Consider the following 15,703-nt stretch of genomic DNA (forward strand, 5'->3'; position numbering starts at 1 on the left):
CCAATGGGATGATATCTTAGAAGGGTGATTTCCAGACGTGTATTCTCCATCTTTCTAGTGTCATGGGTTTCGTTAAGCATGCGATGAAAGTCCCCTCTTCCCAGAAAAATATGCATATATACAATATGATACACTCAAGTTCTGAGTTCCCTTCCAAATCTGTCCATGGACTCTCCAGATCAGAGCCATATTCTAGGCTGTGAGCTCCTGGAGGTATTTTCTTAACCATAATCATGAGTATTGTGCATGGCCTGGATAACATTCATCATAGTGTATTGACAGAAAGAGGCACATTTCTGCTCAATACAAGTAAGAATTTTAGTAGGCAAAGAGGCGTTTGAGGGAAAGAGGCAAGGTCAGGAAATTAGAAAGTTTCCCAGCACTATAAGTGTCCACGTAGATTGCCAATCATATAGAGATTTCAGTGTACAACCAAAACTGAATAGGCTGTGAGGTCTTGCACAGTACTGGCATCCCAAGGGTCTAATAAAAGTGACAAAAATCACGTGGAAGAACAGTCACCTACTGTTTGGAGGAAGAGGGGAGAATCTAGAAAGGTTTCATGCAACTGGTGGCATTTCAGATGGGCCCAAAGAGTAGGGATACTGCGTAAGACCACAAGATCATCTTTAGGGGCTCATTTAAGAGATTTAATACCCCTTAATTTAATTACCTCTAGTGATCTGGTTTCTGGACAACTGGTAAATAGTTCTCTCCCTATCCTATCCTACTAACCTTGTCTCTCCACTTGTTTTTTGTCTCCCGACTCCCCTGCCCTAAGAAGAATCCACAGTGAAGCATTCATATCATATGGATTATCCAGGTGGTTTCTACATGCAATGACAAATATCCTTATAAGAAGGAGGCAGAGAGAGATTGAAAACAGAAGAGAAACAAGCCATGAGATGTTATGCAGCTGGTTTTGCAGGTAAAGAAAGGGACCATGAGCCAAGGAATTCAGCTCCAGATGCTGGAAAAGATAAAGGAAACAGATTCTCCCCTAGTCTCCAGAGGGAGTGAGTCTGACATCTAGAACTGTAAGAGAATAAACTTTGCTCTAAACCACCAACTATATGCTAATTTGTTATAGCAGTCAGAAGAAAGTAATGCAGCTGGGGACAGAGCTGATTCAGAACCAACAGAGACTCAGAATCTCTGCTTCCTCCAAAAATTTTTAAGCTTTATTATTTACTTATTTGAGAGGGAGAGAGAGAGAGAGATGAGCAGGGAGAGGAGAAAAAGGAGAGGGAAAAGCAGACTCCCTGCTAAGCAGGGAGCCCAACTCTGGGCTCAGTTCTAGGACCTTGAGATCATGACCTGAGCCAAAGGCAGACACGTAACTGACTGAACCACCCAGGCACCCCTGCTTCCTCCAAATTCTAAAGACTTTCTCCTGGATCAAGTTTATTATGTCAGATGCTCATTATGTCTCTTCCCTGAAATTGAGGCTGCTCCTGGAAGCCCTTCAGGCATCATCTTTACTCCCACACTCGGTTCCCTTGACAAATCCACACATCAAATTTAGCAGTGGACAGAGCTTGAACAATACTCAGTGGGCCTCAGGCCCTTTGCAAATACACTTCTGTGAGATCTCTCCTACCGGTTTCAAATATACACAGACACACCCTTACTCCTGTGATGTATTGTCTGAACTCTGAATAACATAAGAAACTCACCTTGAGTCTGAGGCTAGAATTATCCCAACTTATTTATTATCCCAGGCTGGCTGCATTTGTGCATATCAGCAACAGTCATGCTTTCCTCCCCATTAAACTGCCAATTCTTCAAGACTAGGAGACCAAGACCCCCATTTTCTAATTTATATTTGGCAGCTAGAGTGTTCCAATCAATGTTTGATTCTTGCAATTCCACCGCCATGGGGTTTTGGATACAATAGATGGTTAGTTTGAGCATCATAATTCTTAGTCCCATAAGTTCATTGTTGAGTGTGTTACCATCCAAAATCCTAGAGGACTATAGCTCTTTGTTTTTTCAGGGGGAGCGATTGCCCCCCCATTCCTGATACACACCGAATCTTGACTTTAAGAGTGAGATTATCCTAGATTTAGACCCAAGTTTTGCTACTGATCAATTGTATGCCTTTGGGAAAGTTAACCTCTCTGACTCCATTTCCTCAGTTGCAAAATTCACATTCTACTAGTTGCAAGATTATTGTAAGTTTCGAATGTTGCCTGGCATGGTGCCTGGCATGTAGGAAGTTAAAAAATGATATCCACTTACTCTATGATTTCTTCCCATATACCCCTTTTTAGCTATATATACATACATATATATATATATATATATATATATATATATATATTCATTGGAGTTCAATTTGCCAACATATAGTATAACACCCAGTGCTCATCCCGTCAAGTGCCCCCCCTCAGTGCCCGTCACCCAGTCACCCCATCCGCTACCCACCTCCCCTTCCACTACCCCTTGTTCTTTTCCCAGAGTTAGGAGTCTCTCAGGTTCTATCACCCTCACTGATATTTCCCACTCATTTTCTCTCCTTTCCCCTATAATCCCTTTTACTATTTTTTATATTCCCTGTATGAGTAAAACCATATAATGATTGTCCTTCTCCAATTGACTGACTTCACTCAGCATAATACCCTCCAGTTCCATCCACGGTGGGTATTCGTCTTTTCTAATGGCTGAGTAATACTTGTATATATAGACCACATCTTCTTTTTTTAAGATTTTATTTATTTATTCATGAGAGACACAGAGAGGGAGAGGCAGAGACACAGGCAGAGGGAGAAGCAGGCTCCATGCAGGGAGCTGGATGTGGAACTCGATCCCAGGACTCCAGGATCATGTCCTGAGCTGAAGGCAGACAGACACTTAACCGCTGAGCCACCCAGGCGTCCCTATATATACCACATCTTCTTTATCCATTCATCTTTTGATGCACACTGAGGCTCCTTCCACAGTTTGGCTATTGTGGACAATGCTGCTATAAACATTGGGGTGCAGGTGTCCTGCTGTTTCACTGCATCTGTATCTTTGGGGCAAATCTCCAGCAGTGCAATTGCTGGGTCTTAGGGCAGCTCTATTTTTAACTCTTTGAGGAACCTCCACTCAGTTTTCCGCAGTGGCTGCACCAGTTCACATTTCCACCAACAGTGCAAGAAGGTTCCCCTTTCTCCACATCCTCTCCAACATTTGTTTTGTTTCCTGTCTTGTTAATTTTCCCCATTCTCACTGGTGTGAGGTGGCATCTCATTTTGGTTTTGATTTGTATTTCCCTGATAGCAAGTGATGCAGAGCATTTTCTCATGTGCTTATTGGCCATGTGTATGTCGCCTTTGGTGAAATTTCTGTTCATGTCTTTTGCCCATTTCATGATTGGATTGTTTGTTTCTTGGCTGTTGGGTTTATAGATCTTGGATACTAGCCCTTTATCTGATATGTCATTTGCAAATATCTTCTCCCATTCTGTAGGTTGTCTTTTAGTTTTGTTGACTGTTTCTTTTGCTGTGCAGAAACTTTTAATCTTGATTAAGTCCCAACAGTTCATTTTTCCTTTTTAAAACAGGGAGGGTAAGTGTGTTAATGTTTTTTGGGGGGCACAATTGAAGAAGGTTATCTTTAAAGAGGGAGCTCACCAGCCTTCAACCAGGGCCTAGACTATCTCAAAGGGAGTGAGAGATGTCATAAATGTGCAAGCCCAGATTTTGTTTTTGCATAAAATATTGATATTTTGTTCACCATGAATTTTTTAATTCTGTATTGATTCCAGCTTTTATTTATTTATTTTTGATTCCAACTTTTAAAAATACTACTTTAGGTATTATTTATCTTGATAACCTACGTTTTTGGCACCCCTTTCCATTTTGTGCCCAAGGCCATGAAGGCTTCGCTCATTTGGCCCCCAGTCCTGCCCTGCCTACAGCACTTTGCCCTAGTCACACCACGATCTAGGTCCTGGATGAGCGCGCAGACAGAAAAGCCTGTAGAAAAGACCTGGGAGCTGCGGGTGACTGCGCGGGGTGGGGGGACTTGCGAAGCCCTGGAGCGCACACCCGGGCCAGGCGAGGAGCGGGAGTGGACTACAACTCCCAGAAGGCCACGCGGCGCGGCGCCCTCCCCGGATTGGCTGCGCGGGCCCCGCCCCCGCCCCGCCCCGCCCCGCCCCGCCCCCGCCGCGAGGACCCGGGGCGGCGAGCCCAGGGCTAGTGCGCTCCCGAAGCCCCGGCAGCCGGGTGGAATCTCGCCCGGCCCGCAGGCTTCATGGCGGCGAGGCCGGTGTCCCGGATGCTGCAGCGGGTGCTGAGGTCCAGCGTCCGGAGCTGCAGCTCGGGCGCTCCAGTGACGCAGCACCGCCCGGGGGAGCGCTCCCGAACTGCTGCGGAGGTGAGCCCGCCCACATCCATCCACGCCTCCCGGGGAAGGAGCGGCCCGGCCAGCGGTCCCTCGCGCCTGGAAGCACCCAGGCCGGGCCGCCGCGGCCGCTTCGGGGAGGGACCCCTCCGCCCTTCCCCCGCGGGTCGGGAGAGCGGTGGAGGGATGCTCCCCAGGCTGCCCGGTCTCACCTGATACCCCAAGGGCGGGCGCTCCTTGGGGTGCTGCATAATCAGCCACCTCCCTGCCCAGCCCCATGCAACGCCTTCCACGCCTGGGTGACCGCCAGGGAGGACTCTGGTCCAGAGTTGACTGTGCCCTTCTCAGCCCCGTCTCACTCACCCTGTGTTTTGTACATTTACCTCCGTCCCCCTCGCTCCAGTGGACGTGGCCTGTGTGTGATCAGGTGTTCTTGTGACACCCTGGTCAAAAATGTCACCTTGGTGCCACCGGTAGGCAGTGGTCACATCTGTAGTTATAGGGCTCTGTGACTTCTTCACTGACTTTTAGTTTCATCTTCCTGTCCCTTAGGAGGGCTCAGCCTCGTTCCCCAGCAGAAGGGAGCAGGAGCTCCTTTCAGGCTAGGAATCCTATTGTTCCTTAAGGTTTGGGATAGGCCCCGTCAGTCCTTGACAGCACTGGCAGAGTGATTCATATCATCACAAGTTTTAAGTTCGGTGTTCTCTTGCCCATGTGGTCAGGGAATAACTTTGGGAGAAGTGTTTCTTTTTCATTTGGTGAAACCTCTTTTCTAGACTCATCTGGTCATTTCCCCACCTCCCCACCCCCCATTTCTTAGCACAAAGCTTCATGCCCCGGGAATCATCAGATCATGCCCTCCCTCCGCCCTCCAACACCACCGCCACTATTGCTCAATGGCAGGGAGGGCCTTAGCCTGACTTGCTTTGCCCGTGTCTGATCCCCTCTGGAATCTTCAGATAATCAGGCCTCATTGCTGGGAAGTTTTTCAGTATCCTTGAACTCCAGACTTCACTGGGGGGAACAATAAGACAGCAAAGATTGCCGAGAGAGCTTTAAAGAATTCAGGAGAAGGGGAGTTCCTTCTTCCTGCTGTCCCTAATTTCCTTTGTGCCTTTCAGGAGAGGGCCTGGGCTAAGTGACTTCATACTTGGTCTCTTTTAGTCCTCACGGGAAACCCCCGTGAGGTCAGGAATTTGTATTTTTAGGTGAGGGGGCTCAACCCAAGTGAACTTCCCTGGAGGATAGGTTGAGCAGCTTCTACAGAGCTGAAAAGAAGGGAGCAGGAACTCAGTCAGACTCTAGCACCTGTACTCCTGCTTTGTCCTTGTGGGGAGAGTAGGGTGAGAGGCTGTCCTACACTTTCCTTTACCCTGTAAAGAGGGGTGTAGTGAGCAGGTAAGAACACAGACTCTGGAGCAAAATGTGAGCTTTGGAAGCCCAGCTCTGGAAGCCCCTACCTTTTAGTAGGTACGTGAACTTCAGCATGTCCCTATGCCTCCTAGTGCCTCAGTCTTCTCATCTGTAAAATGGGAGTAAGTATCTACTTCATGGGGTGGTTATAGAGATTAAAAGAGTTAGTATATGCTTAAGATATGTACTTAGAACAAAGGCTGACAGCACATGTAAGTGCTGCATTAGGTACGTTTGTTGTAATTGTTGTCAGCCTTGCCACCATTGGCACATGCTGTGTCCCTTTAGTCCCCATGCACTGGACACTCAGGGTAGCCATTCTGTCAACTATTTGGTCATAGTCTTTCTATGCTGGACATTCCCCACTAGGGTTATCCTCAGCAGGCATGTTTCCTGCCCCTCAAGTGCTGAGTGCTCCCTTACCTTTCTAGACGTTTCTGCATGGTGCTTAACATGGTGCTCTGCAGGGAGTGGAGTCAGCAGATATTTTTGGTTGTTTGAAAGTCAACTAGTGAAGGGGGCACATGGAATAGAATATTAGACAGGGAGCCCCAGGTTTTCACCCTCACTCTGTCTCCAATTTCACTTGGCTCCTGGGCTGTCACTGCTCTTCTCTTCATGTCTTTAAAACCAGAGGGTTGGGCCAGCCCATCTTTACACCACGAGTGGGAGTGGAAGGCACAGAATGTCTTTAAGAAAACCTCCAAGGCGAGGCAAGTCGGGAGATCTGTATGGTCAGCCTATTCACAGAACTTTCCAGTTGGCAAGAGTAGGAGTAGGGCATGGGGAATCCTGTTCCCGCTTCCCTTCCTGCAGGCACTTTTCTCTACACCTTGGGGGGCGCTTAGAGAGACTGAGGGAAAAGCCACTGAGTGTTACCTGTTTGTGTGCCAGGATGTGGGTGTGAGAGAGATGTGCAAGTGTGGAATGGGAGCTGGTGGTGAGGACAGTGGAAAGTGGGCCTTGGGCTTGGTCTGTGTAGCTTCTACAGGTATAAGGGGAGGTGGCGGAGTGTGGGTTAAGTGGGGAGGTGGGTAGGGGAGACACATCTACCTGCTATCTAGATTGGGGGTGGCCCACACAACCTCTCCAGGGCTTTCTGTAGCTCAGCAGGACACCTGTCTTCTTCCCAGGCTCCACGCAGGCTTTGTTGGGACCACAGGGGCTAGCCTCTAGTCCTAGGCCTGCTGCCTTGGGGCAGGGCAGGGGCAAGGGATCTCCCTAGGCAGGGAGAGGGTGACTTTTTGCAGGGCAAAGCCACCTGGTGTTCAGAGGGTCAAAATGAATAACTATTGGCAAGAGGGTGTTATGCAGGAAGGAAGTGGGTGTAAGAGAAGGTAGGACAGCAGGTCCCAACCTAGGGTAATGATGCACAAAGGAAAAGAGGAACTTTCAGGGGGCTATCTTGAGTTCCAATCTTTCCTTCAAAATCCTTGCTCTGGTGAAGTGCAACTGTCCGTGCCAGGAGCCATACATGTAATGACCCCACACTTAGGGAAGGTTGGAGGGAGAGAAAGGATCCAGACCTTGGGCAGGGTGCTTTGCTGTGTCTTCTTGTTTAATAGAGATTAATTTTGAGGCACCTCTGGTATATGTCACCCCAAATAGCAAGGATCCCAAATCAGAGCCAGTGATATTGGAGTTTGGAATGTGTCATTTTTCTCCTGAATAACTCTGTTTATTATACTCTAGAGCTACTTGCCTTTATCCTTCCAGTGCCCAAAGTTAGTGACTACTTTGTGGGTGGCATTCCTCCCTTAACTAATTCCTTTGCATTCCTCTTCCCCACCCAATTGTACCCCAATCTCCCCTGGGCAGGTAGACAAGATACATCCAGTAGCAGATGGCAGGCTGCCTAGTGCCTGGTCATCTGCACTTGTGTCCATGGTCCTGGAGGAGTTCAGACACCACTTGCCCTGCTTTGGGAGCTGTGATAGCAAGTCTGAAACCCCAGCCTTGGCCTGCCTGCCATCAAGTAGACCTGGGCCTTGTGAGACTGACTGGGGGACCTGGCAAGAGTGGGAAAACCAGCTACTGCACACACAGTGCTCCTCGAATATGTGTCTAATAAATCAATATAGTAAGTAGGAGTTATATTTAGAAAAGGGTAACGATCATTTATTGAATACCTGCTATGTGCCAGGAACTCCTTCAACCTAGTTAGGTAGGATTATTCTCCACCCTTTATGGATGAAGAAACGAAGGCTTAAAAAATTGGGGTGATTTGTTCTACAGCTAGTTAGTAATAAAACCGGGCTTGTAATTCAGGTTTACTGACTCCTAGAGCCTGTGCTCTGAACTGCAACAATTACCCCCAGATTAAAATAGCTCCTGATCCTGGTGTTGCTGGGCCAGTGGTTCTCAGCCAAGCCACAAAGTGAAGAACTGAGACAACAACAACAAAAAAAGCCAGGGCTCCATCCTGGGGCAACTGAGTCAGAATCTTTGGAGTGGGGCTTGGGCAGCAGCGCTTCTTGGAAGCACTGCTGGTAGTTTTGATGTGCAAACAGCTGAGAGCCACTGTACTAGGTGAGACCAGCCTGGAGATGAATGATGACCCCAGTGTGACTGGCTTTGCACACACCACCTTTCTCTTCTGATGAAGGACCAGCCTCTTCGTTCATTGATCCAGTGACACACCGTGTAGATGTCAGGATACTGAAGCAGGCAGAGGGCTTCCCACACCAGGGCAACAGCCAGTCCAGGCTGGGCTCTGTGGATATAAGCAGCTAAGGGCTTTCTGCTGCTTCTGACAGGTCCCAGCCCTTCCTGGGTGAAGGACATCGCTGTCTACTCTGCCCGGTAATGCCTTCTGGGTCCAGGGCTCCTCTGACTGGCACTGCTATTTTTTCCTCCAGGTATTCTAAAGGAAAGGGAAAGATGGAAGAATGAAAGTAGGACATGCAATGTTGGAGGAGAGAAGAGGCAGAGATGAAACTTGTGAATGTCACAGTGATGAGTTTGTGAGGCTGGCTGGGTGAGAGACTGTGTGTGTGTGTGTGTGTGTGTGTGTGTGTGTGTGTATGAGGGGTTGCTTCTGGCAGTACAGAGTCGGAATGAATCTAGATAAAGTCACTCTAGGTCTCAGCAGTGAAATCCAGCCTGCCCCTCCGAGGGCCACAGCAGAGTGCCTGATTCCATTTCCTGTGCCCTATTGCTCCGCTGGCTCCCTTGTTTCTGCCAAGTCATGCTCCCGGGTCTTCTCACTTGCTCCCAGTTGGTGCCCTTTGACTCCTCCCTCACCCAGCCACCAACCTCCTGTATTAGGAAGGGTGACTAGTGAGAGGGTGGGGCCTGGGGCCACTAACACATTTTTAAATCGTAAGACTTTGATGAGGAATTGGGTGCAACTCTGCCAGAAATGCAGACTTCCAGGGATCTGATCTTTTGGACTATAGTCTTGACTCTGTAGTATCCCCTGCCTGACCCCCAAGGCTACTGGTGGAAAGGTAGTGGAGTGAGGAGGGAGGTGGAAGGACTGTTAGGATTCTAGTAGGCAGCAGTTCAGAGAAGCGAGCGCTCCTTGCTTGTCATGGGACTTGGAGGACACTGGTCTTGGGGTGAGCAGAGTGAGGTCACTTTTAAGGCACTCAGGAAAATCTTGGAAGCACCCCCACATACTTTCACTCCTGTCTCTTCTATCTCCTGAGTCCGTGGTCCTTGACCCTGGCTGTACTTTAGAATCCACTAGAGAGACTAGAAACGCAAGTGCTCAGAGATCCAAATTCGGTTGCTCTCGAGGGAAGTTTTTCCTGAAGCTGCCAGGTGCAGCCAGTGCTGAGAAGGTCATTGAAGTAATGTTCCTTCCAGGTGCACAGTTTCCCTGGGCCTCCAGGGGGCCTGAGGCCTTCTGCTCTCTTAGGTTACAAGATCATGATAACCCTGGGTGCTGACCTTCTAGCTTCCTGACCCCCTTCCCTTCTCTTACCCAAGCCCATCGCTAGGTCCTTATTTTATAACTGGGAAAACAGGCTGAGAAGTGAGGGTGTTTCTCAGGGTGTTGGGACACACCTGGCCCAGAAACCAGTCCAGAGCCCCTGGCCACAGACCCCATGAACAATCTCATGATCAACTTCATGATTCCTTTGTGATAAAGATTCTAAGAAAGGACTTCTCCCCACCCTATGCTCCATCCCACGTACCTTCTTGGACTCACCCTTTGCAATTAGAGGGAGGAATATAGATCTTGGACTCAGAAGACCTGGATTTGAAGCTTGGTTTGGCCTGTGGGGTTCTTGAACCCCATCCAAGCTTCAGTTGCAGCAATCCCTTATGGGGTAGGTGTGGGAATTGAACAGAGAGCATTCTTTGGAAGCTTAAAGATGTTTTGTAAATGTTCCTTCCATGGAGCAACTATGTCATCAGCGTCCATTGTGACAGGAAGTTGGACTAGATCAGACTTGGGAAAACACTGAGTTGGCTGCCTTCTATCTCTCCCCAGGAGGAGTTTGGGCCTTGCAGGGAGCCTCCAGCAATCTCCTCCCTCTTAGGCTTTAGACAGTGGGTGTATAATCCTTCCTTCCAGCAATGGGTGGGGTGAAAGATGAAGACCAATCTCTGCATGGGTTTAGTGGGTGATCCTGTGGCCTCCCCATACTACCTTTCTAGAGGCTGCTGGCCTCATTCCTTCTGCAAGGCTGTCCCTGCCTCAGAAGCCTTCCACATGAGGGGAGCCGTCCCAGTGAGTGTACCCTCCCTCCCCCAGCTGGGTGTAGTCTTCAGCTGTTCCCAGTGGCTTAGCTCATTAGGTCCTCTTGGGCAGTGCTTAGGCCCCAGGGAGCCCAGCTGACAGGAGAGTAGGTATGTGGTGGCAGCTGATATGACACTCACCCTTCAGAGTTAGTGAGTCTGCTTTGAGCTGCTTCCGTCTCCCATTGCAAAGGTAGGGAATGTGAGGTCTGGGTTGGAGAAGTGGCTTACTGTGTCCCAGGTGGCCACCATCAGTGACTGTCTTCCCCTCTCCTCTGTTCTGGACACACTTGCCAGTTGGCATAGTGGCCAGGTGCTGAGTGGCACATTCTCTCCCACTGACCCATCCAAGAAATACTGGAGATGTTTGCTCCTGGACAGCCTTCCTTTGAAGGAGGAGGGTGGGCAGTAGGATGGTGACAGGGAGAGAAAGGGGGCTGGGTGGGGCAGCTGTGTCCCCATAGGGGTCCTGCCCCCTTGGGGCTCCCTGTGGGCAAGGTCCTTCCCTGTGGGAGAATCCCTGCTCCCCCAGGACTGTAGAGCCCACATGGATGTCCAAGATGACGACGGGGGAGGGGATGTCCTATGGGAGGGGGCTTATGTCCCTGGGGTGGGCTCTCCATGCCCCTCTCCCCCCAGCAAAAATGACGTTTCCTCTGCCCCATGTTGCAGGAGCTGTCCAGGCGGAGACAGTTCCTGCGGGAGCATGCGGTCCCCTTCTCTGCCTTCCTCACCGACAGCTTCGGCCGGCAACACAGCTACCTGCGGATCTCCCTCACCGAGAAGTGCAATCTCAGATGTGAGTCACCTTCCTGGGCCCCTGTCCCCGCTGCTGAGGTAGCCTCTGAAATCTCCCTGCGCCTGGGAATCCTCCTGAACCCACCCCATTCCTCTTACCAGCAGTGTCTCTGCCCTCCCTTCTTCCCTGCTTGCCAGCTGGGATTGCTGATCCTGGATCGGCAACTGAATCTTTACGATCCTGGGAGCTGAGTTCTGCTCAGAACTAGTTTTGAGAACAGCATTATAATCGAGATTGGACCTAAATCTCACTATTCAGGGCTCTTTCTCCCTCTGTCCTGTTTCACATGATTCCCAGAGTTCAGGACATGGCCAGGGGCTGGTTTGGGGGTGCTGGACACTGTAAACATATGAGGTACACAGCGGTGCCCATGGCTGGCACTGCCACTATGAAGACGTCCCAGTCCTGTGACAGAAGTTGCCTGGGGCCGGGCTAATACACAGCGTATTCGTTTCATAATCATTTATGGAGTGTGCCAGAGGTGTAGCCACTGCTGGAGGGAATTTCAAAGTTTGTCTCTTTCCCTCTCTCCTGCTTTCCATGGTAGTGCCCAATAAGAAATATATTTACTTCATGGCCCAATAAATACACATGTGTATATAGTAAATGTTTAATCAAACAGTGCTTGCAGCATGCGGTTCTGATGTTTGATATTCTTTACCTGTTCTATTCTCTTAAAAGACCAATTCTGGATCCTTCACTAATTTTGACTAAATGGCTCCATACCAGATCTTGACCCAGTCCTTGATAAAACTCCCATAGGAGCTGATGGTAGGGGATGGTACCCCCCACCCTCCAGGCTCCCCTCATTTGACCCATTCTGCTACCTCATCCTGAACAAGTAGTTCCTCAGTTTTCCAACCTGTGAAATGGGACTGATAACCTGAAATGGATAGGCTGGACATGAGAGCTCTTGTCACTACAGAGATAATGATTTGCCAAACCAGATGAAATGAGAGGTGGCCAGTGCCAGAAGGAATGGGCCCAGGGCCTAGGCTTGCCAGACAGATCCTGCCTAGCTAGCTGCCCCACGTGCTGAGGGAATCAGCCTCTTGGCATCCCCCACGTAAGGCTGCCTCTGCTCTCCCCCTGTTCCATGCTCTTTATCTTTATTTGTTTTAAGATTTTATTTATTTATTCATGAAAGAGACAGAGAGAGAGAGAGGCAGAGACACAGGCAGAGGGAGAAGCAGGCTCCATGCAAGGAGCCTGACGTGGGACTCGATCCGGGGACTCCAGGATCATGCCCTGGGCCGAAGGCAGCTGCTAAACTGCTGAGCCACCCAGAGATTCCCAGTTCCATCCTCTTTAACCCGTTCCCTTGGCCTCCTCTCTGAGGGAAGGGGCAGTGTTGGCAGGTCATAGATGACAAAGGTGGGGCCCCGAGAGAGTCACTAGGGTTTGTACCAGCTCAGATTTGGTGAGGCCATTCGTCATCATCCATGTGGGGTTCAAGAGAGACTTCTGGCCTGGTGGAGGAATGGGGGTCTGTTGGCCCCATGGGCCCAAGTGCTGTGGTCGTGGCCTACCTCTGCATCCCCTCCCTTCCCCTCAGGTCAGTACTGCATGCCTGAGGAGGGTGTCCCACTGACCCCCAAGGCCGACCTGCTGACCACAGAGGAGATCCTGACACTTGCACGGCTCTTTGTGAAGGAAGGTGTAGACAAGATCCGGCTCACAGGGGGAGAGCCGCTCATCCGGCCAGACGTGGTGGACATTGTGGGTGAGTTTGACAAAAGCTGTGACCACTTCTACTAACCTCTGCTGCATCCAGCTGGACTTCAGTATTCATATCGGCAGCTGACATCCATTCAGAACATAATGCTCACTTAGCCCTACCAGTCTCTGAGACAGCTACCATTATTATTCCTATCTTGTTAGGACATGAGGCTCAGAAGTTTAGTAACTTACTCAAAGTTGCAAAGCTGCTAAATGCAAGAAGCCAGTGGGTTGCTGGGCTAAAGCCTCACCAGGGCCTTCAGGTTCATGTGGTCTGACTCTTGCTGACCTCTGAGACCTCTTGCCTGTCCCTCTGAATCCATCCCATCCCTCCACACACACCACCAGGCCTTTGGACTTGCTCTTCCCTTTGCTGGGAACACAGTGCACACTGCTGGCCTTGTTTGGGACTCTGCACACACGTCATCTCCCTGGGGAGGCCTCCTTGCCCACTCTCTCCAAAGTGCATCCCCACGTACACACCTCAGCTACTCTCTGCCCCAGAAGTTGGCAAGCAAGAGCCCACAGGCCTAATCTGGGTCACCACCTGTTTTTGTATGACCCGTAGGCTAAGAACGGTTTTTATATTGCTAAGCAGTTAAAAGGAAAAAATCAAAAGAAAATAGCATTTTGTGACACATGAAATCATAAATTCATTGTTAATAAAGTTTTATTGGAACATAGCTGCACATCCACTCATTTACATATTTCCCAGGGCTGCTTTTGCAGAGTTGAATAGTTGCTACAAAGACCATGTGGCCGGCAAAGCCAAAAATTGTTACTATCTGGCCTTTTGTAGAAAAAAATATGGCAACCCCCACTTACTCTATCTCCTTCTCCTACCTTATTTTTTCTTCATAGCATTTGTCTCATCAGAGGTTATGTTACTTGGTTGTATGTTTATATTTCCTTTGTATTGTCTCCTCCCATTAACTGGCGTGAAAGCTCTTGGAGCTGAGGCCACTTTGGTTCCCAGCTGTGTTCCCAGCATGTAGGCACATGCCTGACGCGTAGCTGGTGCTCGCTGATACTTGTTGGTTTGCAATATGATCTCTGAAGTAGGACATTCCTGCACGTGAATGTCGGCTGTGCCTCTTACTAGCAGCAACCTTTGGGCAACTGTTTTTTTTTCTTTAAGATCTTTATTTCAGAGTGAGCGAGCGAGAGAGTGTGAGCATGAGCACAGGCAGGGGTGGTGGGGAGGGGCAGAAGCAGAGGGAGAAGCAGATTCTATCCCAGGACCCTGAGATAAAGACCTGGGTCACCCAGGCAACCCCTGGGCAACTTTTACATTCATTCTAAGCCTCCAGTGAGAGATAAAGTGGACCTCCCACAGGAAATGAGCAGGAAACGCCCAGCACATGGGGAAACTCTCTGTAAGGGCTCAGCGTTGCTTCTAAGCCCCAAGGTCAGGCAGAGAGCGATCTTTGCTTCTATAGTTATAGATGATGAAATCAGAGGAAAATAAGGCTCTGTGTTCTTAGTTCTGAACCCCACCCCTGCTGCTCTGGTGGGCTCTCCCAGGCCTCTGTTTTGATTCAGTGAATGTTCTCTGGAGGCTTCTTATGTGTCTGATCCTGTGCTGGGGGGCACAAAGGTGAATGAGCTGCAGGCCTTGCCATTGAGGATCCACAGCCCATTGGTAGAAGCAGCTGCCAGAGCCAGCTGTCTGCTAAGGACCATGGAAGCCCAGAGGAGGTGCCTCTGACAGTCTTTTCTTCCCTCCTTCCGCAAGGCCAGCTGACTCCAGCCACCACTGGTCACGTGACCTGGGATCCTGCCCTCATTCCTGTGCTGGAGGAACTGGCCTAGGGTTGCTCACCGCCTGTTCCAGGTGGCTCTTCAGAGCTGAAACCAGACTGGGTTCCAGGAAAGAGCTGAACCTGCTGAGCCTGGCTGACTGCCAGGCCCAGCCCCCTCATTCAGGCCATATCATCTGCCCTCTGGCATGGGTTCCATCTCCAACCTCTGTGCTCTGTGCAGGGCCTGTGGGGGAGCAGAGGGATGGGGATCACCACTGGTCTAAGAGGGATGACTGAGAACAGTCATAAGGACACTGGTTTTTCCATGGAAACCAGGAAAGTTGACAGCCCTATTCCCATTCTGCCACTGCCCAGCCCTGTGAACTTGGGCAGACTCATTCCCCAATCTGAGCCTCAGTATCCTCATCTGTGCCCTGGCCACTTCACAGGCCTTCCCTGCTATGATGGCCCATGGCTCTTGGTCCTAGCCAATAGCATGGGGTGAACAAGGGTTGGTCAGCACATAGATGTTAGATAGGACAAGGCCCCGACTGCGGTGACCTGCTCGGGAGGATTTACCTCCCACCCCCAAGGGTGTGGGTTGACTAAGAAAGACAGCCGTGCCCTTCCCCCCAATGCTCCAAAAGAATGACAGCTGCTAGGCTGTGGGTTGCTGTGGTGCTGCGCTTGCTAACACCTTGGCATCTCTCAGCCAAGCTCCTTTGATCTTCCCCAGAGGCAGTGCCTCAGAGCAAAGCTGCCCAGAAGTGCACAGCAGATGGGTACTCGTGGAGGAGTGGGGCTGAGGGGAGGTGGTGAGGGCTTAGCGGTCAGAGCTGGATTGCTTACCAACACTTGTCCCCACCCCCCAGGTGCGAATATGGAGGGACCCCACCCAGAGGTGCAGAGTGAAGGGATCCCAGGTTTGTCCGAGCCTGCTGTCCTGATCACTGCAGACCCCTGCCCGAAACACGGGCAGTCTTGGGCCTGATGCTGCAGAGCTCCCTGC

General features: G+C 50.1%; 1 protein-coding gene across 5 annotated transcripts in view; it reads left to right on the forward strand.

The window, feature by feature from the left end:
• Window positions 1–4,152: 4,152 nt before the first annotated feature.
• MOCS1 (molybdenum cofactor synthesis 1) overlaps window positions 4,153–15,703 on the forward strand; it is a 34,865-nt gene continuing 23,314 nt past the window's right edge. For all 5 annotated transcript variants that reach the window (XR_005984602.1, XR_005984607.1, XM_041734233.1 and 2 more), the window contains exons 1-3: window positions 4,153–4,365; window positions 11,107–11,233; window positions 12,789–12,956. Coding sequence is in view for 3 of the 5 variants with exons in the window: in XM_041734233.1 (XP_041590167.1) it covers window positions 4,243–4,365; window positions 11,107–11,233; window positions 12,789–12,956 (418 nt within the window). In the remaining 2 variants the exon portion in view is untranslated. The remainder of the gene's footprint in view (window positions 4,366–11,106; window positions 11,234–12,788; window positions 12,957–15,703) is intronic.

This window comes from Vulpes lagopus, chromosome 1 (genome assembly GCF_018345385.1).
Source record: "Vulpes lagopus strain Blue_001 chromosome 1, ASM1834538v1, whole genome shotgun sequence".
Classification (NCBI taxonomy): domain Eukaryota; kingdom Metazoa; phylum Chordata; class Mammalia; order Carnivora; family Canidae; genus Vulpes; species Vulpes lagopus.